This window comes from Lithobates pipiens, unplaced genomic scaffold (genome assembly GCF_037356315.1).
Source record: "Lithobates pipiens isolate NorthernLeopardFrog02 unplaced genomic scaffold, aLitPip1_a1.2 Scaffold_18, whole genome shotgun sequence".
Taxonomy (NCBI): domain Eukaryota; kingdom Metazoa; phylum Chordata; class Amphibia; order Anura; family Ranidae; genus Lithobates; species Lithobates pipiens.
The window spans coordinates 188,938,804-188,962,092 of NW_027507758.1; the positions used below are offsets into that span (position 1 = coordinate 188,938,804).

General features: G+C 45.4%; 1 protein-coding gene across 1 annotated transcript in view; it reads right to left on the reverse strand.

The window, feature by feature from the left end:
- The window catches only part of LOC143987598 (interferon-induced, double-stranded RNA-activated protein kinase-like), a 329,449-nt gene that overhangs the window by 25,488 nt on the left and 280,672 nt on the right, over positions 1–23,289 (reverse strand). The window contains exons 22-23 of the mRNA XM_077486452.1: positions 21,477–21,620; positions 19,319–19,420 (exon numbers count right to left, since the gene is read on the reverse strand). Of these exons, the coding sequence (XP_077342578.1) occupies positions 19,319–19,420; positions 21,477–21,620 (246 nt within the window). The remainder of the gene's footprint in view (positions 1–19,318; positions 19,421–21,476; positions 21,621–23,289) is intronic.

Here is a 23,289-nt window from a genome sequence, read left to right on the forward strand (position 1 = left end):
GGGGTCTGAAATATAATGGATAGTTGAGGAAGCTTGTTTCTTTTGAATTGCCCTGCTTTGTTTCCGAATTCATAATAGATGCGTTGTGTAATGCCGCGTACACGCGATCAAACAATCGGGTAGAAAAGTCCGGCAAACTCATGTCCGCCGGACAATCCCCCCGTGTGTAGCCTCCAGCGGACTTTTTTTTACCCCAAAGTACGCTTGACTTAGAAAGTAGTTTTGCACTCCAATCTTCCCGCCGGACTCGCATTTCGGCGGACAATCCGGCCGTGCGTATGCCAGTCCGCTGTACTTTTGAAATTAACAGACTTTTCCCGCCCGGAGAAAAGTCTGCTCATTTTGAGCACGTCTCCAGGTAGGCGGGTCCCGCGAAGGATACGTCGCTGGCCCCGCCACCTGGTATGGACTTAAAGGGGAACCCCAACGCCGAAAAAAAAGGCGTGGGGGTCCCCCCCAGGTCCACATCAGACCCTTGTCCGAGCACGCTACCCGGCTGGCCAGGAAGGGGGGGGGGACAAGCGAGCGCCCCCCCCCCTGAGCCGTACCAGGCCACGTGCCCTCAACATGGGGGGGTGCCTTGAGGACCATTCACCTGTAAATAAAAGTAAAAAAAAACACAACACACAAGGATTAAAATAGTTTATTGCACAGCTCCGGGGGTCTTCCGTCTTCGGGGGTTTTCTCGCCGGACTCCTCCGCTATCTTCTGCTAGCTCTTTTACTAGCGGAGGAGCCCGGCATTCTTCTTCACCGCCGCCCTCTTCTTCCGACTTCGGGGGTCTTGTCCCCCTCTTCGGTTCTTCTTGCTAGAAGAAGGCGCGGTGGCCCGGCAAGAAGAACCGAAGAGGGGGACAAGACCCCCGAAGTCGGAAGTAGAGGGCGGCGGCAAAGAAGAATGCCGGGCTCCTCCGCTAGTAAAAGAGCTAGCAGAAGATAGCGGAGGAGTCCTGCGAGAAGACCCCCGAAGACGGAAGACCCCCGGAGCTGTGCAATAAACTATTTTAACCCTTGTGTGTTGTGTTTTTTTTTTTTTACATTTTTTTCACAGGTGAATGGGTAGGGGTACATTGTACCCCCTACTCATTCACATAGGGTGGGGGGCCGGGATCCGGGGGCCCCCTTATTAAAGGGGGCTCCTGGATTCCGATAAGCCCCCCGCCCGCAGACCCCGACAACCAACGGCCAGGGTTGTCGGGAAGAGGCCCTTGTCCTCATCAACATGGGGACAAGGTGCTTTGGGGTGGGGGGATCGTGCGCCCCCCCTTCCCCAAGGCACCCCCCCATGTTGAGGGCACGCGGCCTGGTACGGCTCAGGAGGGGGGGGGGGGGCACTCGCTCGTCCCTCCCCTTTCCTGGCCGGGTAGCATGCTCGGACAAGGGTCTGATGTGGACCTGGGGGGTCCCCCACGACAATTATTTCGGCGTTGGGGTTCTCCTTTAAGTCCATACCAGGTGGCTGGGCCAGCAACGCATCCTTCGCGGGCCCCGCCTACCTGGAGACGTGCTCAAAATGAGCGGACTTTCCTCCGCGTGTGTGGGCGAGTCCATTCATTTCAAAAGTACGGCGGGTAGTCCGGCGGACTTAGTACGCCGTATTAGTCCGCTGAAAAAGTGCCGTGTGTGGGCAAGTAGCCCATTCGGAAAGTCCGGCGGACAGTCAGGCGGGAAGTCCGCCGGATAGTCCGCTACGTGTGTACGCGGCATAAGTACGTATTTCCGTCTGGTCAATTTCCCTGGCCTTCTGAAGTTCTAAAAACGTGTTTTCAGCTAATGATTGTTTGTGTTTCATTTCAAGAGAATGAATGTGCTCCGATAAGTCAGTAATAAGAGCTTGTCTGGCTTTCCAACTTTTTGCGGCCTGAGATGTGAGTTCTCCACGAACTACACATTTGTGTGCAGCCCATAGCGATATTGGATGTATATCAGATGATGCATTCTCCTGAAAAAAATGCTTAAGGCACGTGTTCATTTTGTGGATGTGTTCCATGTCGTTAAGCAGGGAATTGTCCAGGCGCCAGGTCAATTGTTTTGTGGGCATTGTTGGAAAGGTGATGGTGATAGAAATTGGGTGGTGGTCCGACAAAATCATAGGATCTATGGTGGCAGTGAGTAATGACTCCAGATCCGTCTAGGACAGAAAAAAATTGTTGATGGTATTGAGCGGGGGAGAATGAAAAGTATAATCTTTGTCTCTGGGGTGCAATGTGTGCCATGTATCATGCAGGGTTAATGTGGCTAGCTGGGTTTTAATTGCACATAGTGCTCTATAGGTAATAGAGGATTATCCAGAGGACGAGTCCATGGTTGGGGAGAGGGCTAGATTGAAATCTCCTCTAACCACCAATATGCCTTGGTAAAATGAGGTAAGGTGTTGCAAAGTGTTATGGAAGAAGGGGACTTGCTGCTTATTGGGGGCATTAAATGTTAGCCAGTGTGATGAGTTTGTTGTGTAACTTGCCTTTTAGGAAAACGTAGCGGGCATCAGTGTCAAGTGTTGTGTCTTGTACTTGGAGAGGGCAGTTTTTAAATATTAAAATGGATATTCCCTTGGACTTGGCGGAGGTGTTAGTCCCGTGAAATGCTGTGGGGTAGAAGGACAAGCACAGTTTGGGGATATTGTCAGATCTAAAGTGGGTTTCCTGAAGGAATACTATATCTGCTTTAGCCTTTTTCAGGAGAAGTAGAAGCTGTGATCTCTTTTCTGGGGTATTGAGACCTCTGATGTTTAGGGAATATAGCTTGACCTGAGGGGGTGTACTTTTGGACCCGGGAGGGTTCATGCTGTAAGGGAGAAGTTGTACACAATCTGTGCTGGGTTTTTTGGGGTTAGAACTCGTAGGCAGGGAAGGTAATGTAGATAGGGTGAGGAATAGGGTGCGGAGTAGAGGAAGTCTACTCCTGATTTGTACACCGGAAAGGTGGGGGACCTGCCCCTTCTTTTGGTTATGATAAATTGGAGAAATATTTTACTCCTCTAGGGAGAGGACTTTAACATGGGCAGGTGGCCGTACAAAGTAAATCAAATTATGTCAAAATAATAATACAAAATGTAATAATAATTAAAATTATTTGAACAATATTAAATACAATACAAATTACACATATTGGTTATGGATGTTTGGTATGGTACAGAGCTGAGGCAGGGTGCTACTACCCGAAGGAGGAGCACTCCCACCTGAGTTACTGTGGGAGGGTTGCACAAGATCAATCAGGGAGAAAGGGGTCGATTACCATAGTAAGCCACCGCTATCCAGTCCATAGACAGGTCTATGGAACGATTTAAGGGAAGCGGGCTAGATGTATCTATGTGGGTATACGTGTGTGGAATCTTTAACTTTGCTACCATTTCTATAGTTGGAACTGCGAATCGTGAGTGTCTGCTGAGGGTATCCCTCTCTGTTGGCAATTACTAATATTGTGCGCTGAATGAGATGGAACTATGTTTGTGTCCTAATGTAGTCTGTGGGTGGGAGGACCTTTAGACGCATGTAGTAGAGAGATGTAGGAGAACAGAAATACATTTAAAACGGTACTCATGCGAGCAATAAAACAAAACCAGAACTTTCTAACAAAACTTCAATTCCCTCAAAGGAGTAACATCTCATTCCCTTTTAACAAGTCAACTCGTGGTTATTGCAGCCCATTATACCAACTGATGCGACCCATTATGCCCACCTTCTGGGCTTTCGTGCTCTCAAAACAGTATAGCCTCTTATGTGGCTGCGCAATCAGGTATTGACCGTGACAGCGGTGCTCTCGCCCATCGGGTGGGGACCCATCGGGAGCACGCAGTACCTATCTGTGGGCCCTATGGGCCCCATTGAGATAATTGGAACCTATATGGTTGCTTGTGGATACGTGGAAGAGGCAGAGTTTGGTACCTATTAAAGGAACACAGAGTGCTTGGCTATGCAAATAAGCGAGTCTAATAGTTGTGCCACCACTAATGCGTAGGGGCGTAACATGTTGTCCAAAGCTCATGCAACATACATCATAAGTATCCCTGTAAGGGCATGCTGGAACTCGTAAAAGAGCTAAGGATAATCCTAGTCAGATAGCGCCATAGGGCAGGCGGAAGGGTGAGGAAATCCCAGGCATTGCTTATGTCATCCAAGCCCCAGTGGCGTGAATAGGTGATGGGTAACCCCTTATCTTATGCGGTTGGTCAGGTCAAAATGCAGTACCTGCTGTGGGTAGGGGGCTTCCAGCATACTCTCACCTTAACGTTTGGATACTTCCTACAAACTGAACTTATACCGCCATTAAAGTCCGGGTAGTGCATGTCTTGGCGACCTGTAATCAAAAAATGTTAAACCCGAGCACCATCTGGTCTTGGAGACCTGAAAGTTCGAGAGCTCAGAGCCTATTGGAAAGTGTGCTTTCACGCTGTGTTGCGTGCAGCCTAAGCAGAGCAGTGGGCTCAGCTCATTGGAAAGGGACATACCATTTGTTTGCCCCTGCTGGTAGTCTCGATTGAGATAAAGTAGCCCCTGTTCCTTGGCACCCTGTGATGGGTGCATACTTACTCAGTAAATGTTCTCTTTTTTATAGAAAAAAAAATACTTACATCAGTGTACAGTCTGAATTTAAAATGTATTTGTGTGAACTGGGAAAGTCATGGATTGTGGAAACCAACTAGTGTCGGGTGATTGTATATAGTGTATACCACATTTACCATTGACTAATGCACAGTTGCAATGCAAGGAGAACAGCTAAAAGTAGTTGGATCTGTATGTGCGTTATAATCAAAATTAGTCGGTTACAAAAAAAATCGATTAATGGAACACCAAAATTTTAATCAGTAACAGCCCTAATATATATATATATATATTTTTATATATATTTTTATATATATTTTTTTAGTAGGGACCCTAGAGAATAAAATAGTGGTTGCTGCAATATTTTATTTCACACTGTATTTGCGCAGCAAATGCAATTTTTTTGAAAAAACATACTTTAATGAATAATAAATAAAAAAGTTAAGTTAGCCCAATTGTTTTGTATGATTTTACGCTGCGAGAATCGTGATCTTAATTCTTTCTAAACAAAAAAAAAAAATTGTGATTCTCATTTTGACCAGAATGGTGCAGCTCTAGTTCTGAGATTGACCCATTAGGCAGATACAGTGGTGTGAAAAAGTGTTTGCCCCCTTCCTCATTTCCTGTTCCTTTGCATGTTTGTCACACTTAAGTGTTTCGGAACATCAAACCAATTTAAACAATAGTCAAGGACAACACAAGTAAACACAAAATGCAATTTGTAAATGAAGGTGTTTATTATTAAAGGTGAAAAAAAATCCAAACCATCATGGCCCTGTGTGAAAAAGTGATTGCCCCCTAAACCTAATAACTGGTTGGGCCACCCTTAGCAGCAACAACTGCAACCAAGCGTTTGCGATAACGTGCAATGAGGCTTTTACAGCGTCCTGGAGGAATTTTGGCCCACTCATCTTTGCAGAATTGTCCTAATTCAGTTACATTAGAGGGTTTTCGAGCATGAACGGCCTTTTTAAGGTCATACCACAACATCTCAATAGGATTCAGGTCAGGACTTTGGCTAGGCCACTCCAAAGTCTTCATTTTGTTTTTCTTCAGCCATTCGGTGGTGGACTTGCTGGTGTGTTTAGGATCATTGTCCTGCTGCAGAACCCAAGTTCGTTTCAGCTTGAGTACACGAACAGATGGTCGGACATTCTCCTTCAGGATCTCTTGGTAGACAGCAGAATTCATAGTTCCTTTTATCACGGCAAGTCTTCCAGGTCCTGAAGCAGCAAAACAGCCCCAGACCATCACACTACCACCACCATATTTTACTGTTGGTATAATGTTCTTTTTATGAAATGCAGTGTTCCTTCTACGCCAGATATACTTGGACACACACCTTCCAAAGAGTTCCACTTTTGTCTCATCGGTCCACAGAATGTTGTCCCAAAAGTCTTGGGGATCATCAAGATGTGTTGTGGAGAAATTGAGACGAGCTTTGATGTTCTTTTTGCTCAGCAGTGGTTTTCTCCTTGGAACTCTGCCATGCAGGCCATTTTTGCCCAGTCTTTTCCTGATGGTGGAGGCATGAACGCTGACCTTAACTGAGGCAAGTGAGGCCTGCAGTTCCTTGGACGTTGTTGTGGGGTCTTTTGTGACCTCTTGAATGAGTCGTCGCTGCGCTCTTGGGGTAATTTTGGGCGGCTGGCCACTCCTGGGAAGGTTCACCACTGTTCCATGTCTTCGCCATTTGTGGATAATGGCTCTCACTGTGGTTCGCTGGATTCCCAAAGCTTTGGAAATGGCTTTATAACCCTTTCCAGACTGATAGATCTCAATTACTTTCTTTCTCAATTGTTCCTGAATTTCTTTGGGTCTCGGCATGATGTGTAGCTTTTAAGGATCTTCTGGTGGACCTTACTGTGTCAAGCAGCTCCTATTTAAGTGATGCCTTGATTGTGAACAGGTGTGGCAATAATCAGGCCTGGGTGTGGCTAGAGAAATTGAACTCAGGTGTGGACAACCACAGTTATAGTATGTTTTAACAAGGGGGGCAATCACTTTTTCACACAGGGCCATGATGGTTTGGATTTTTTTTCACCTTTAATAATAAACACCTTCATTTACAAATTGCATTTTGTGTTTACTTGTGTTGTCCTTGACTATTGTTTAAATTGGTTTAATGTTCCAAAACACTTAAGTGTGACAAACATGCAAAGGAACAGGAAATGAGGAAGGGGGCAAACACTTTTTTCACACCACTGTATGTGTTTTTGCATGCAGCTATTTATGGGGAACCAATTCTGCTACTTTTTGTACCTCCACCATTTAACGCTGCAGTTTTGACCGATGGTTTTGGTTACATGGCACTGTACCCCTTGAGTATCGGTGGTCTGGTTAGGCGACTTTAATATGACACTTAACCCCAGCCTTGACAAACACCATACGACCCCTTCACTGTAAACTCAACCTCAATATACCTGATTTGCCAGACTTGTAGCTGACTTTAATCTTGTAGATACTTGGAGAGCTGTACATTCCAATGCCCAGGCCTTCTCCTGTTTCTCCTCCACGTACCACTCTATGTCCAGAATAGATCTAATCCTCATCTCCAGCTCTCTCCTCCTCGGATCGCAGGATGCGGGCCTCTACCCAAGAGTGTTCTCGGATCATAGTCCTTGTTGGGCCACATCGTGACCGCCCTCCAAAGACACATAGCAGAGGAGAACAAAAGAAATCCTAAGAAATTCTTTAACCGGTTCCCGACCAGCGCACGACGATGTACGTCGACAGAATGGCACTGGCAGGCATATTGGCGTACATGTACGTCCAATCTTCAATGCCGCCCTGCCATCAGGAGCGCGCCGCCGCTGGCGCGCTCCCACGCTGGTCGGGACCCCCGTGAGTCCGGTCGCGGGACCCGCGGACTCGATCGCCGCAGGCATACCCGCGATCGTCTCACGGGACGGCTGAATGGAGGAAATGCCGTGTAAACAGCATTTCTCCATTCTGCCTAGCAACTAGTGACGCTGATCTCTGCTCCATGTGATTGGAGCAGAGATCAGTGTTCACTAAATGAAAGCCCAACCCCCCCCACAGTTAGTAACACACCCCTAGGAACACTTAACCCCTACACTGCCACCCCCTGGTTAACCCCTTCACTGCCAGTGTCATTTACACAGGAATCACTGCATTTATATAGCAGTGATTACTGTATAAATGACAATGGTCCCAAAAATGTGTCAAAAATGTCCGATGTGTCCGCCATAATGTCGCAGTCACAATAAAAATCGCTGATCGCTGCCATTACTAGTAAAAAAATAATAATAAAAAGTTATTAATAAAAATGCTATAAAACTATCCCTATTTTGTAAATGCTATAACTTTTGTGCAAACCAATCAATAATCGCTTATTGCGATTTTTATTTACCAAAAATATGTAGAAGAATACGTATCGGCCTAAACTGAGGGAAATTTTTTTTTTTATATATATTTTTGGGGGATATTTATTATAACAAAAAGTAAAAAATAATGCGTTTTTTTCATAATTGTCGCTCTATTTTTGTTTATAGCGCAAAAAATAAAAACCGCAGGGGTGATCAAATACCACCAAAAGAAAGCTCTATTTGTGGGAAATAAAGGACGTCAATTTTGTTTGGGAGCCACGTCGCACGACCGCACAATTGTCAGTTAAAGCGACGCAGTGCCGAATCGCAAAAAGTGGTCTGGTCTTTGACCAGCAAAATGGTCCGGTCTGTAAGTGGTTAAGTATGTAAACAGTAAAAAAAGGGAGGACCGACCATAGTGGTCCCATAAAGCACGAGGAGGAACATCTGGTTACAAAGGATGGGGAGATGGCGAAGGTATTGCATTTATTCTCCTCCTCAGTCTTCACGAGGGAATCAAGGGGCTTCAGTAACCAAAACTGCAGTGTTTATCCTCATGACACATCACAGGAAGCACTTCATATAGCGGTTATATATAAAGAGAAGAAAAAAAAATCCCCCTAGGGAATGGGATTTGAAAGTGACTGAAAACAATGTATATACCAACGTATATAAAAGATATAAAGTTTATTTTGTATGATACAAACATTCATGAGTTAAAATAAATCAATATTTAAAAAGGGCCCAAAATACATCCCTGGGAATTACAGACCAGTTAGCCTAACATCAATAGTATGTAAACTCTTGGAAGGGATGATAAGGGACTATACAAGATTTTAGTAATGAGAACGGTATAATTAGCAGTAATCAGCATGGATTCATGAAGAATCGTTCTTGCCAAACCAGTCAATTAACCTTCTATGAGGAGGTGAGTTGCCATTTAGATGAAGAAAAGCCATAGATGTGGTGTATCTGGATGGTTCCCCATAAACATTTACTGTACAAAATAAGGTCAGTTGGCATGGACCATAGGGTGAGTACATGGATTGAAAACTGCCTATAAGAGTTCACAGGATGGCGATAGGAATGGTCAGGGGTGGGTAGTGGGGTCCCTCAGGGTTCTGTGCTCCGAACAATTCTGTTTAATTTGTTCATAAACGACCTTGAGGATGGGGTAAACAGTTCAATCTCTGTATTTGCAAACGATACTAAGCTAAGCAGGGCAATAACTTCTCCAGAGGATGTAGAAACCTTGCAAAAAGATCTGAACAACTGAATGGGTGGCAAACTACATGGCAAATGAGGTTCAATGTAGAAAAATGTAAAATAATGCATTTGGGTGGCAAAAATATGAATGTGATCTATACACTGCCTGGGGGGGGGGGGGGGGAGAACCTCTGGGGGAATCTAGGATGGAAAAGGAAATGGAGGTCCTAGTATATGATAGGCTCAGCAATGGCATGCAATACCAAGCTGCTGCTAACAAAACATTGGCATGCATTAAAAAGGGGACTAATTCCAGAGAAAAAATTATAATTCCCGCTCCACAAGACTCTGGTCCGGCCACACCTAGAGTTTGCTGTCTAGTTCTGGGCACCAGTCCTCAGAAAGGATGTAATGGAAATGGAGCGAGTACAAAGAAGGGCAACAAAGCTAATAAAGGGTCTGGAGGATATTAGTTATGAGGAAAGGTTGTGAGCACTGAACTTATTCTCTCTGAAGAAGAGATGCTTGAGAGGGGATATGATTTCAATATGCAAATATCATACTGGTGACCCCACGATAGGGATAAAACTTTTTTCGTGGAAGGGAGTTTAAAGCCCCGTACACACGAGAGGATTTATGTCCGACAGACTTCCGAAGGAGTCCTGCCGGAGTTCTGCCGGAGTTTCCGACAGAGTTCTGACGGACTTTTCGACTGAGCGGACTTGGCCACACACAATCACACCAAACTCAGACGGATTCGAACGTGATGACGTACGACTGGACTCGAATAAGGAAGTTCATAGCCAGTAGCCAATAGCTGCCCTAGCGTCGGTTTTAGTCCGTCGGAATAGCATACACACGAGCGAATTTTTCGAAGGGACCGGGTCCGGCGGAGTTCCGTCTGAAAAATTTGAAGCATGTTCCATTTCTAAAGTCCGTCAGACTTTTGCGAATCAAAAGTCCGTTGCAGCCCACACACGATCGAATAGTCTGACGGAATCAGTCCGTCGGACTTTGGATGTTGAAAAGTCCGCTCGTGTGTACGCGGCATAACAAGACTCGTGGCCACTCATTAAAATTAGAAGAAAAGAGGTTTAAGCTACGTAGAGGGTTCTTTACTGTAAGAGCGGCAAGGATGTGGAATTCCCTTCCACAGGTGGTCGTCTCAGCGGGGGCATCGACAGTTTCAAGAAACTATTAGATAAGCACCTGAACGACAGCAACATACAAAATATATATAAATAGATATAAAATGTGATACTGACATTAATAATAATAATCACACACATAGGTTGGACTTGATGGACTTGTGTCTTTTTTCAACCTCACCTACTATGTAACTATGTAGTACAACAGGTGACTGCTGAATTGCTATCTGCAGAGAGCGCATTCTTAGATGATACCACCAAAGACATGGCGAACAGTCTTAAACTACACTCTAGGATAGTTACGCAACTGCAATATGAAAAGTCTAAAACTTAACTGTTCTTCCATATACAAAAATTATTTGAACATGGGGAAAGAGCCGGTAAAGTTTTAGCTTACCTGGTGCACTGTGAAGAGTGGTGGTGATCTCCCTCTGATCCAGCAGAAACTAACTAATGACTGACCCTGGCTGAGTTAATGCACTCTTTAGGGACTTTTTTCGGTACACGTCCATGGTTTTGGATGACGATACAACCATGGAAGCGTTAGAAAAGCCATTAATAGCAGAAGAGATAGCTAAAGATCCTTGCCACCCGCCTTAATACAGTTATTTTATCCCTAATATACAAGGATCAGTCGGGCTTTATGCCAGGTAGGAATATGTCCTTTAATCTGAGAAGATGAAATGGTCATCGCTTTGGATACCGCTAAGGCGTTTGACTCAGTAGCCTTTTTGTACTCACAGTAAAATCCTTTTCTCTGAAGTTCATTGATGGACACAGCAGCTCTTCTTGACCTTAGGTTATATCGCCCCTTTAGGAGAGGACTAGGCAGAAAGTGTTAAAAACAGCAACACTTGCACAGTACAGGGGGCGGTCCTACTGGCTATAACCCCTCACACTGCATCCAGCAGCTCAGATCGTCAAAAGCAGTACAAACATAAATAGGAGGGGTGGGTGCTGTGTCCGTCAATGAACTTCAGAGAAAAGGATTTTACAGTGAGTACAAAAATCCTATTTACTCTATCGTTCATTGATGGACACAGCAGCTCTTCTTGACCTTAGGGACGTCCCCAAGCAGTGTCAAAGAAACGAGGGGTGGGAACAGTAAACAACAATAACTCCACCCATAACAACCAGAGCTCCTAAACGGAGGAGTTGCAACCTTAAACAGCCGCCTGCAAAACCTTGCGGCCAAAGCAAGCATCTGAAATTTAGTGAAAGTGAACGGACGACAATGTCCCGCCTTACACACCTGAGAAACAGACACTTGATGTTGGAAAGCCCAAGAGGCACCGATTGCCCTGATAGAATGCACAGTGACAGGAAAAGGGGGCGCGCCCTTCCCCTCATGGCATAAGCCTGAACTACAGTCTGTCTAATCCACCAAGAGATGGTGGCCGATGAGACCATCAGTCCCTTCTTCGGACCAGCAACTGATACAAACAGCAAGTCCGACCTCTAAAAAGGAGACGTAGCAGACAGATACACCCACAGAGCCCGGACCACGTCCAAGGAATGCAAAGCCACCTCTTTGGGATGTGACGGCCGAGGACATAAGGATGGGAGCACAATGTCCTCATTCAGGTATAAGGCCGAAACAACTTTTGGAAGAAACGAAGGTTGCGGACGCAGCACCGCCTTATCCTTGTGGAGGATCAAGTAGGGAGACTTGAAAGACAAGGTCGCCAACTCAGAAACCCTCCTGGCAGATGTAATGGTCACTAGTAGTGTTCGAACCGGAGGGGCCACATGTCGAACCCCCTGAACAAACATACTGACCAATGAATGAGTCGCCAAGGGACGCTGAAAAAAGAAAACCAGTGCTGATATCTGCCCCTTAATGGTGCTTAATGCAAGTTTGCGATCCACAGGATGAAGTATTGGACCTTGCGACAGAAGGTCCTCTTGCATCGGCAGTCGCCAAGAAACATCCGCCACCATTCGTACTATGTCGGCGTACCACGGACGCCGAGGCCAATCTGGGGTAATCAGAATCACCGGAATCCCCTTGGCCTCCACTCTGCGAAGCAGACGTGGCAGAAGTTTGAGTGGGGGAGGCATAAATCAGCCGATAATGCCCCATGGAGCCACCAATGCGCCTGCTACGTCCGCCCAGGGATCCTTTGACCTGGCCACAAACCTCTGTACCTTCCGATTGAGTTGAGAAGCCAGGAGATCCACATCTGCCGTGCCCCACCTTAGGCAAAGGAGCTAAAATACATCCGGGTGTAGCGACCATTCCTCTTGGTCCAGCATATGACGACTTGGGTAGTCCGCTTGGCAGTTTTCTACGCATGGAAGTACACTGCCAACAGAGCCGGCACGCGCCACTCTGCCCCGGATTAGCGCACACATGATCGGATTGTCCAACGGACTGATCCCGTCGGATTTGGTCTGCTGTAAAGTCCGGTCGCGTGTACGCGACATTACCCCCAGTAACGATCTTAATAATGTCATCCAGCGAGGCTCCAGATAGCCTCTCTCCCTGGAAAGACAAGTCCGCCAGTGCTTTCTTAGATGCCTGGTCTGCAGACCAGCATTTTAGCCAAATCAGGCGATGTAGCACTACTGCTGATACTGAAGCTCTAGAGAGCAAGGGGGTCGTATCTAAGGCCACATCACAGACATAATTAAGGCCCTGCACCAACTGGTCTGCCAGCTCCGCACAGACTGGGGAAGCCCGTTGCTCCTCCAATTCACGGTGCAACAATTTAGCCCATTCAGTCAGCGTCTGCGATACCAGGGCCGTGGCTAACACTGACCGCAATGCAGACCCACCACGGTAAACATGGACTGGGCAACCACCTCGGCCCTTCTGTCGGCAGGGTCCTTGAGAGCAGGAGTCCCTTCCACCGGAATCGTGGTTACTTTATTTAACCTGGATAGCGAGGGTCAACAATCAGAGGAGATGACCATTTCTTCAGGAAACTCTCCTCAAAGGGGTAACGCACCACCATGCATTTTGGGACTGAAAAGGCCCGCTGCGGTTTTCCCCATTCCTTTTAATTAAACTTGTCAAAATAAGTTAGATAAGGAAACACCTTAAGCGTGTGGGCCGGCTTGTGGGACCTAAAAGGGACTGACACCTCTGTAGATGTCCACACCGTATCCTCCATTTTTAGGGTATCCCGCACAGCTGTAATAAGTGCTCCTGCAAGCACCTTTTCCTGTGCTGACCCAGACACAGAGTCAACCTTACTGTCCGAATGGTCCTGGTCCGCATCCTCTGATACATCAGAATAGGGGCCACCGGTCACAGTGGGGCCAGAGTCTGAATCGAGCTTTCCCCAGAAGACGGTGGGGGGAGGGGGCATTTTTACCCCTCTTGTGACTGCAAGCCACTTCCACCCTAGCAACAAAGGCCGACAGAGCGTCCATAGGCACTGCAGGTGCAGAGGAACCAGTTGCAATCACAGGTATATCTGGGGAAGAAACACCAGTTTCTGACCCCATGCTGACCCACACTTGCCTGTCACCATTCAGGGACCTAAGGCAAGGCACACAAAACTCCACTCTCCTAGCAGCACAGACTGACCCAGATACTGCGCTGTGCTGCTGCTGCTGTCCGCTCTCCCCTGTGCCATCCACGAGGTGTCTGTGTAGAAGCGTGCTGTTCTAGAAGGAAACAATGACCCAGTGCTAGAGGCAAAACTACCTGAGTCTACTAGAAAATGGCCACCGGCCGCCTCAGCAAAAAACATCTGAGAGCGCCAAGAAAATGCCCACCGAACTACTAGAAAATGGCTGAAGGCAAAAAAAACAGCTGTGGCTACCACAAAATGGCCACGGTAACCATACTTACCTCTCCTGCAGGAACTTCTGGAAGCATTCCACAGACAGACCCATCACTCGAGCAGTACGGGGTGGCTGCTGGCCATGGTACACTGTGACACAGACAGCAGTAGCCCGGGCATGTGTGTGCAAACAGCTCACCAGCCACCGCTGGAATAGATGGGGGATGTCGTGGCCGACCCAGTGCATAGCTAGGGCTTGCTCACGCTCGATGGCAAGGCTGGGGAGACTACAAGGATCTATATTATTCAGCCCGTCACCCAGCCCGGCTGTTGATTGAAGATCACAGGAATCAAAAATGCAGAAAAAAAGGAAAAAATTCCCATCGGAAGCCAGGTCCTTCTACACTAGGCAGAAAAAAACTGAGCTGCTGGATGTAGTGTGAGGGGTTATAGCCAGTAGAACCGCCCCCTGGGTGGTACTGTGCAAGTGTTGCTGTTTTTAACACTTTCTGTCTAGTCCTCTCCTAAAGGGGCGATATAAGCTAAGGTTAAGAAGACCTGCTGTGTCCGTCAATGAATGAAAGAGAAATTCGGATTAGGACCTAGATTTATCAAGTGGGTGCCATTATTATACCAGGACCCTGAGGCTAGAGTGCTGGCAAATGGGTGGAGCTCAGACAAATTTCCCCTCACTAGGGGCACACGACAGGGATGCCCTCTGTCCCCACTACTGTATGCATTTGCGAAGGAACAATTAGCGATAGTGATACGCTCTCACCCAAATATAGTAGGACTGTGAGTAGGATACATAACCAAAAAGGTCAGTACTTATGCTGATGCAACCCTGCTATACTTGGATGGCTCAGAAGATGCCTTACTCACCACCTTGGCCTTGATAGAACGCTTTCGGTCCTTCTCAGGCCTCAAAATCAACTGGGATAAATCCCAAATACTTCCCCTAGACAGTTTCCCAGTAACCCAGGATCAGGCCACCTTACCCTTACAAAGAGTAGATCAAATCAATTACCTAGGAATACAGATCACTCTGGTCCCAGCAGACTACACTATACTCAATATAAAACCCTTATTTGAAATGCTCAAGCACAAAACTCAGATATGAACCAGGTTGCCGATAGGAGTTATGGGACATATTAACCTCGTGAAAATAGTGTTGTTGCCCAAAATTCTTTATATGATTTGGCACTCCCTGGTATATTTGGTGCTTAAGCACTTTAAATCCATGGAAGCGATACTCAAATCATTCATATAGGGAAAGGGTAGGCATAAACTACCCTGGCACAGACGGAAAAATCCCACAGATCTGGGTGGGATGGCGCTAACGTACTTTAAGATGTATTATCTAGTGGCGCAGCTATCTCAACTATTTCACTTTGACAAACAGATAGAGCTGCATTTTTATATTTTCTGTGCCCACTCAATAGGAGACCCCTTTGTTGCAATCACGGGAGATGTGAGAGGTGCAGAGGCGGCGGGACCACGAACATCAATGCTATACCACTATAGACACTTATGGGACGTTGTAACGGATAAACTCAAACTACCCCAGATACACAACCACACTCCGCTATGGCACAACATGACTCTCCCTGAATTTAAATCTATCCCATACTCTGAGGTATGGAGCTCTAGAGGAATTTTTTACCTGTCCCACTTAACTCTTGATGGCAAAATAATTTTTTTTGACAGACTTAGGTTTGAGTTACTGACTCGCATGCTCTTCAGATACCTACAAATCCGACATGCCTTCAGAGCACAGTTCCAGACTGGCACCACCCCCCCCAACTGGACAATAATGCTCTAATTGAAGTGATAAGAAGCTCTGACTAAGAAATGAATTTCCATCTTCTACAGTATGTTGCTCTGTCTTCCACATCGGCATATGAGCTAAAGGCCAGATGGGAGATGGTCCTGGGGCAACAGAGGATGAGGAATGGAGTGATGCCCTGGACACGTGCAAACTAGTCTCCCCCAAACTTTCTGATTGTCTCACACAGATCTATATACTCCACCGTTCTTATCTCTCTCCTCTTAAAATATCCAGGTACAAACGAGACCAAACTGCTCTTGCCCAATGTGTAACCAGGAAACCGGCACATTCTGTCACTTAATTTGGAGCTGCCCTAGGGTAGAAGGATATTGGATACAAGTCGTACAATTCCTACACTATACAATGAGGCCCCTTCTTACACTGCACCCCAAACCATGCCTGCTGGGGATATACCCAGAGCCAGATATGAAAAAATTCACTAAAATCTTTATAACTGAAACACTCTTCTCTGCACGGAAAGTCCTGGCAAGGCAATGGATGAGAACTAATTCACCTGAGTTCAGTACATGGGTAGCAGAAGTGAATAATAGATTACCATATAAAAAACTCATATACAAGCACAGAGGATGCCTGTCAAAATACAATAAAATTTGGGATAGGTGGCTACATGCTGCAGAAACCCTTAGTTAGCAAGGGGAACCTTCCTTTTCGTATCTAAATACTGCCCTCCACCATTTTTGCTATTTAATTGAAACCGAGTGATGAGGACACATGTCAACAAATGTACCATGACTACTATTACTAATATCCAGGGGTCAAGTCCTGGGGAAAAAAGTGTGGGAACTCCAATCCAAGATCCACTCCTCCACCAAAAAAAAAAAAAAAAATGATACGCTCATATGCATATATATTTCACAGAAAATACAGTGCAACATTTATTGTAAAGTGCCAGTTCACAAAAACAAAATAAGTTAACTTGTCAAACTAACAGAATAATCACCACAATGGATGATGATCTTTCCCTCGCAGGGAATTTCTAACACAAATACACCCTGTTCCAAATTATTGTGTAAATTCTATGTTACACAGCCCATTAGAAAATATCCCACAAACTGGAATAACATTGCCTTGCTGTGCAGGATTATCAACTTTACAAGATTTAGTATCATGTGCGCTGCGATGTGTGGTAAGCCATTTTGTGACATATGGTAAAGGATTCCATAAATGCACAGGGGGCCAATGAGACTAATATGATTCCTCCCACTGACACCAATGATGGAGAACTATTCCTTCCACCAGAGAGCAGGTGTTCCCATCAGAGTGCCCCCCATCAGAGAGCAGGTATCCTCATCAGAGAGCCCCCCCATCAGAGTGTCCCCCAGAGATCCCCATCAGAGTTGTGACTGAGCCATCACAAAGTAGAAAAACGTGTACCTGGATAAGTCCTTGACGAAGGAGCATGCTGCAGGGGGACAAAAGCCGGGCGGAGGAACTTGCTGATGACGGCGGGGAGCACAGGTGATGTCATTGGTTGTTTGGACATTGGCGGTTCTAGAAGCCAATGACAGTATCGCAGCGGGGATCTAGCGCTGCAAATTGGCAGGCGCGGTCCTGTATAGTATAGCTGCAGCTGCTGGAGGAGGAGGACTGAGGGAGGGGAGGACATCGGCTTGGACGGCTCTAGTCCTGCAAAGGGAATGGCGTTCCTGCTGTGAAAAAAGTGCAGGGACGTCGTTCCTCGAGCCCTGCTAATATCTTTTTCTGTTATATGTGTAAATGTACAGTGGTGTGAAAAAGTGTTTGCCCCCTTCCTCATTTCCTGTTCCTTTGCATGTTTGTCACACTTAAGTGTTTCGGAACATCAAACCAATTTAAACAATAGTCAAGGACAACACAAGTAAACACAAAATGCAATTTGTAAATGAAGGTGTTTATTATTAAAGGTGAAAAAAAATCCAAACCATCATGGCCCTGTGTGAAAAAGTGATTGCCCCCTAAACCTAATAACTGGTTGGGCCACCCTTAGCAGCAACAACTGCAACCAAGCGTTTGCGATAACGTGCAATGAGGCTTTTACAGCGTCCTGGAGGAATTTTGGCCCACTCATCTTTGCAGAATTGTCCTAATTCAGTTACATTAGAGGGTTTTCGAGCATGAACGGCCTTTTTAAGGTCATACCACAACATCTCAATAGGATTCAGGTCAGGACTTTGGCTAGGCCACTCCAAAGTCTTCATTTTGTTTTTCTTCAGCCATTCGGTGGTGGACTTGCTGGTGTGTTTAGGATCATTGTCCTGCTGCAGAACCCAAGTTCGTTTCAGCTTGAGTACACGAACAGATGGTCGGACATTCTCCTTCAGGATCTCTTGGTAGACAGCAGAATTCATAGTTCCTTTTATCACGGCAAGTCTTCCAGGTCCTGAAGCAGCAAAACAGCCCCAGACCATCACACTACCACCACCATATTTTACTGTTGGTATAATGTTCTTTTTATGAAATGCAGTGTTCCTTCTACGCCAGATATACTTGGACACACACCTTCCAAAGAGTTCCACTTTTGTCTCATCGGTCCACAGAATGTTGTCCCAAAAGTCTTGGGGATCATCAAGATGTGTTGTGGAGAAATTGAGAGGAGCTTTGATGTTCTTTTTGCTCAGCAGTGGTTTTCTCCTTGGAACTCTGCCATGCAGGCCATTTTTGCCCAGTCTTTTCCTGATGGTGGAGGCATGAACGCTGACCTTAACTGAGGCAAGTGAGGCCTGCAGTTCCTTGGACGTTGTTGTGGGGTCTTTTGTGACCTCTTGGATGAGTCATCGCTGCGCTCTTGGGGTAATTTTGGGCAGCCGGCCACTCCTGGGAAGGTTCACCACTGTTCCATGTCTTCGCCATTTGTGGATAATGGCTCTCACTGTGGTTCACTGGATTCCCAAAGCTTTGGAAATGGCTTCATAACCCTTTCCAGACTGATAGATCTCAATTACTTTCTTTCTCAATTGTTCCTGAATTTCTTTGGGTCTCGGCATGATGTGTAGCTTTTAAGGATCTTCTGGTGGACCTTACTGTGTCAAGCAGCTCCTATTTAAGTGATGCCTTGATTGTGAACAGGTGTGGCAATAATCAGGCCTGGGTGTGGCTAGAGAAATTGAACTCAGGTGTGGACAACCACAGTTATAGTATGTTTTAACAAGGGGGGCAATCACTTTTTCACACAGGGCCATGATGGTTTGGATTTTTTTTCACCTTTAATAATAAACACCTTCATTTACAAATTGCATTTTGTGTTTACTTGTGTTGTCCTTGACTATTGTTTAAATTGGTTTGATGTTCCGAAACACTTAAGTGTGACAAACATGCAAAGGAACAGGAAATGAGGAAGGGGGCAAACACTTTTTCACACCACTGTATGTCTCAACATGTAGTATAATATATACAAGATGCAAGATGGCTGTTAAAAAATAACTGTTGGTGAGATCGTCAATGCATATTTGACATTTCTTATGCATATATTCTATTTGTAAATTGTTATTTTTGTTACAATAAAAACTGTTCAAAAGTAAAAAAATAATACTTACATTTGCTCTCTCATGCCTTGAACCAAATATCCAAAGAAGTTCGAAAAATATTAATCCTAAAGCATAAATGTCCACTTCATTTTCATAAACATTTCCATCTCTCTGTTGAAAAAAGTAAAACTTTTATTATAAGATAAGCAGCTTCCTAATTGTTGGAAAGAAAAGACAACAGCAATATGTGCAGCTCTCCAGTTATATCATTTTTTTTTATTATTGATCACATTTCTTAAAAATTCTCCCCACCCGCCAACAATTCATAAATGTATGCATAAAGATAGAGCAGATGTGTTTCCCACACGAGTGTGTGCCCTTTTTCTGGGACACACTCTCATAGAGTAGTACATACTCTCCTGCCTAGAGACTTAAAGAGGAAGTAAACTCTCCCACTCTGATGCTTCTTTTCATTTAGTTCGTTATAAGTAATTATCAAACTTTAGCCACTGTAATCCAGCCCAAATTGCATATTACTTGCTGTTTAAAGAAACTTTAAAAAACTTGTTTCCAGGGGTTAGGCAGCGCCATCTTAAGTATTGTTTTCTGAGTCCACAGTGGAGGGTATTTCTGCCCTTACATTGAGCACTTCCTGTACTGTTAACCAAGCCTCCTTCTCAATCCAACGTTTCTATGGCAACTCTGTCAAGTTCATAGCCGACTTGTTTTATTTCATAGTATTTACTTGTGCCATGTCTAATGTTTGCCTTTGTCAGTCTTATCAGCTTCAGCTGATAAGACTGCAGTAATGGGCAAGTTTACAATGCATGTCATGTCACATGGTCGCATGGTGTGTAGGAGGAAGCTCTGAATGCTTCCGCAGCTTCCTGAGAGTTCAGTAGTGTGCGGTAGGAAGTCCTGATAACAGATAGATAAGCACAGAGAGTGTGCCGTAAATCTGGGGAGATCTGGGCATGCTCAGTGACTTCATTCTAAAGAACAAAAAGGTTTACAACAATACTAAGCAATTAAGGAGATATCTACAAGCAGTGTTCATTAGGGTTTTTATGCTGATTTACATTGGACAAAGTTGTGGGGGAGGGTTTACAACCACTTTAAAAAGGAGCTTCAGCCTCCACCAAAAAATTAAAAGTCAACAACTACAAATACTGTAGGTGCTTAATTTTAATATAAGGACACTTATCCATCCAGGGATCCAGTGCTGTCCTCCCCCAAGCCGATTGTTCAATGGGACTAAGGGAAAACGGCTGTGAATCTGCAAGGTTTCCCACTGTGCATGCAGGAGCCATGCTGTGCTTTATGAATGGTCTCGTAGTCCTCTGGGACCAGTGATGTTTCCCAGAGGGCTGAGGTCAAAGGGTAAACTTCTGCTCAGATGCTTTAATGTTGGGTAACGTCTTTAGAAATCCCTTTCTAAATCAGTTTGAGCTTGTGAGCTTCACTGTTACAGATGAAGTTCACACACAGAATAAATTGACCATGTGACATGATTGGGGTATCCGATTCCAACTATTCTCTTTGTCACATGCCATTAACCTAAAGATGCTTTGTATATCAGTAAACATGATTATTTATTCAATAATGATAATGCAGGATTTCTGTCTGTTATATAAGACTGTCTTTATTTTTATTATGGCTTAGATACTGCATAGTGTAGATTAAATCACCTATTATGAACTAATTGTATATAAAATGAGAAAAGTCTACAGCTATTGGAAGGCCCCTTTCACACATGCTGATGGTATGTCCGTATTTCATCCATCCGTTTGCGGATGAAATACGGACATCCATTCATCCCTATGGGATAGCGGGTGTCTGCGGATGAGCATCCGCAGACACCCGCTATTGTCCGCCTCCGCAAATGTCCGATTCTGCAGACGGAGGAAAATCCTATTTTTCTGTCCGTCTGCAGAGCGGATCGGATGAACACGGACACACGGTCCGTGCTCGTCCGATCCCCATAGAGGAGAGCGGAGAGCTGACAGGGCGGTCCCCGCACAGTGTGCGGAGACCGCCCTGTCCGCAGCCGGCTCAGCGGGGACAACGGAGCGATCCCCGCTGAGCGAGTGGATCATCACGGGGCGGATCTTTACTGATCCGCCCCGTGTGAAAGAGGCCTTACAAAAAAATAAAAAAAATTGAATAAAAATAAGATTACTTAAGTCTGAATGAAAAAATAAATAAATAAAAAACAGTAAATGCTTACCTGTTCTGGGGCCATGTAGCTAGGTGTGCCAGTTCCTTGAGTCCGCTGACGTGCTTTGCTTTCATCTTCCCCAGTCATTTGAGTCACCAGGCCAAAATCTCCTATTTTTATTATCATGTTTTTATTACAAAAAATGTTTGCAGGCTACAAAAAAAGGCAAAACCAGAGAGTAAACTTCAAGTTAGAGTGATTCTAAAGGCAAATTAAAAAATAAAACAAAAACAAACATAGGTACATAGTAACATGTTATACTTACCTGCTCTGTGCAATAGTTTTGTATAAAGCAACCCCATCCTCCTCTTCTGGGGTCCTCAGCTAATGCTCCTGCCCCCCCAACACCAAGTGTACTCATGGGTGCTTGCTCCTGGGCCGGCTCTGTGTGTCCATTGATGTGGCTTGGCCCCACTCTCTCCTGATTGGCTGTGAATTGCAGCAGCAGAAGCCACAAATGCTCCCATTGCTGCCTCTCTGTCCAATGAGAAGAGAGCGATTGGGCTCAGGTATGTATTATGCAGCTTGTGCCCATGTGCTGTGAAGGGGATGTGTGGGTGGGAAACAGCCACAAATCACAATGTCACAACATGAAGACGCTGACTGAGCCAGTGAACCTCCTACTGGGACTGTGCAAGTATATGAGCGGTGACCAGACTCTCTCCTCCTCCATCTCTTCCTTCCTAATCTGTCTCTCCCAAATTCCTCTCCTTCATCCTTATTTAACCACTTGACTGCCAGGCACTTTCACTCCCTTCCTGCCCAGGATAATTTTCAGCTTTCAGTGCTCTCACACTTTGCCCCGGTTAACATTGGAGCGATTTGGCATGCGATTTGACATGTCAAATCGCATGCCAAATCGGCAGCAATGGCACCATCCAAATTGGTGTGAGGCCGCATTTGCGGCGCCGCACCGTTTCCCAAAAGTAGTTTCTGTACTACTTTTGGCAACTTTGGGGTGTGATTAGCATAGACATCTGTGCAGAAACCCACACAGATGTCTCTGAAATCGCCATTTGTGTGAAAAAAAGGACAAAAATGTAATATGGGTACAGTGTTGCATGACCGCGTAATTGTCATTCAGAACCCAGGTTCAGACTGACATGTGGGAATGAAATCGTGCGAGTTCAGTTGAACCTGGGTTCTGAATGACAATTACGCGGTCATGCAACACTGTACCCATATTACATTTTTTCCCTTTTTTCACAGAAATTGAGTTTTCCTTTTGTTGGTATTTAATCACCTCTGGGTTTTTATTTTTTGCTAAAAAATGAAAAAAGACTAAACATTTATAAAATAAGTAATTTTTCTCCTTCACTGAAGGGCACTGATGAGGAGGCACTGATAGGCGGCACTGCTGGGCACTAATAGGCAGCACTAATAGGTGGCACTAATAGGCGGCATTTATGGGCAGCACTGATAGGTGGCATTGATGGGCGGCACTGATAGGGGCAGTACTGATGTGCACTCTTAAGTGGCACTGCTAGGGGATACTGTTGGGCACTAATGATGAGCATTGATGGGTGTCACTGATAGAGGGCAATGATGGACAGCACTGATGGGCACTGAAAGGCATCACTGATTGGTGTCACTGATGGGCACAGACTGGCATCACTTGCTGAGCACTGCACTGCTGATTATCTGTAAAGTCTTCCCTGCGAGGAGATGCCGCTGATCGACTCTCCTCTCCTCACCTCACACGCTGTCATTTACATGTGACTGGCTGTTATTGGACACAACTGATCATATGGGTAAAGAGCCATTTAATCGGCTCTTTACCAAAATCGGGGTCATGCTGTGTCATATTTGTCTTGCTTCATAA